Source organism: Entamoeba nuttalli (genome assembly GCF_000257125.1).
Source record: "Entamoeba nuttalli P19 unplaced genomic scaffold asmbl_5325, whole genome shotgun sequence".
Taxonomy (NCBI): domain Eukaryota; phylum Evosea; order Mastigamoebida; family Endamoebidae; genus Entamoeba; species Entamoeba nuttalli.
Genome location: NW_008577386.1, coordinates 3,684 through 5,212, shown reverse-complemented (window position 1 = coordinate 5,212; position 1,529 = coordinate 3,684). Strand labels below are relative to the sequence as shown.

The following is a 1,529-nucleotide window of genomic DNA, read 5'->3' as shown; positions in this document are numbered from 1 at the left end:
TTTGACTCCTGTACTAGACATGACTCTTTTACTAATGTTATTTTTTGTTCTTTTTTCCTTTTTATATCCAGATATACATGCTTTTTCATTTTTATTTTCAGGGTTGTTGTTTAGTATGTTGTTACTATTACACTATTATTATTTTACCATATTTATTTCTCTTAAAGGGTTTTTTTTGAATAAAATGTGAAAATATTAATGATTTTCACTTCTCTTTTTTTCTTTCTAGAAGATTCATGGTGAGTATTTTATCTGTTAATATTTCCCTTCAATTCAGTCCAATAATATACTATTCTGATTTAAAAAAATTTATAGGGTTTAATCCTTTAACTCAAATTTTCTTTTATTCTTCTTCAATTATTTTATATTTTCTCTTCATCACTGACTCATTTCTTTTCTTTTTACATTTTCATTTTTTGTTCATCTGTTACAATTATTCTTTTTCATTAACCAAAAATTATTTTTATGGTTTTTTCATAAAGCTCTTCGGTTGCTCTTTTTATTTGATGCCAAAGTGAACTTCTTCAATATTATATTTATATAAACAGTTCAATGAGTATATTACTTATTTTTGAATAAATACTCTGAGTAAATAAAATGAATAATCTGTTTCTTTTTATTTAATTAAAAAAGAAAAGAATTGAAGGAATAATTAATTTATGTTATATACCTCATTTTTATAAAAAATAATAATTAGAAATAAAAATTAATAATTTTTTTATTATAATAAAAAAAGACACGTCATTGATGTCAAATGTTTCAAAAAGATTCCGAAAAGAATAAAAAGGGAGTGAAAAGAAACTTTTAAAGTGAAAATGCAAATATTTGTTAAGACACTTACTGGAAAGACTATTACATTAGAAGTTGAACCAAATGATTCTATTGATGCTATTAAAGCTAAGATCCAAGAGAAAGAAGGAATTCCACCAGATCAACAAAGACTTATTTTTGCAGGCAAACAATTAGAAGAAGGAAAGACTCTTTCAGATTATAACATTCAAAAAGAATCAACACTTCATTTAGTCTTAAGATTAAGAGGAGGATATTAAAAGGTGTGTTTAGTCTCAATAAAGATTCTTTACATCCTTTTGTAATTGATTTTCAAACTTTAATTCCTTTATTAAATTTTTTGAAGAATTGAAACATTATATAAAATATGAAGGTAAAGTGTAGAATGTTTTGTGTTATGAGAGAAATAATTTTTGAATCATTAAAAAATTTGGTAGTGTTTGTAAATTTCCTAATAAATATTATTCATTGTAAAGGCATTAATTCTCCAAAAATTGTATTATTAACGTTGTCATAAAAGTCTCACTCAAAATGAAGTATCCACCAATACCAATCCTTACATAAGAAAAGTAACTGTTTTTTGTTAATGTTTAAATTATAAGAAATAATAGAGTAACTATGTTTACTTTATCAAATAGAAACATTGCCTTAAAATGTTATAACTAAATTATATTAAAGACATTTACTTATATATTAATAAACTAGACTTTTAATTTCATTTTCATTTATTCAAGATTGAG

At 22.9% G+C, this 1,529-nt stretch overlaps 1 protein-coding gene across 1 annotated transcript; it reads left to right on the top strand.

The window, feature by feature from the left end:
* Positions 1-754: 754 nt before the first annotated feature.
* Positions 755-1,049, top strand: ENU1_127140 (ubiquitin, putative; the record flags this gene model as incomplete). Its single annotated transcript, XM_008859982.1, has 1 exon — positions 755-1,049. The coding sequence occupies exon 1, from the start codon at positions 816-818 to the stop codon at positions 1,047-1,049; it is 234 nt and encodes a 77-aa protein (XP_008858204.1). The 5' UTR covers positions 755-815.
* Between the last annotated feature and the right edge of the window lie 480 nt (positions 1,050-1,529).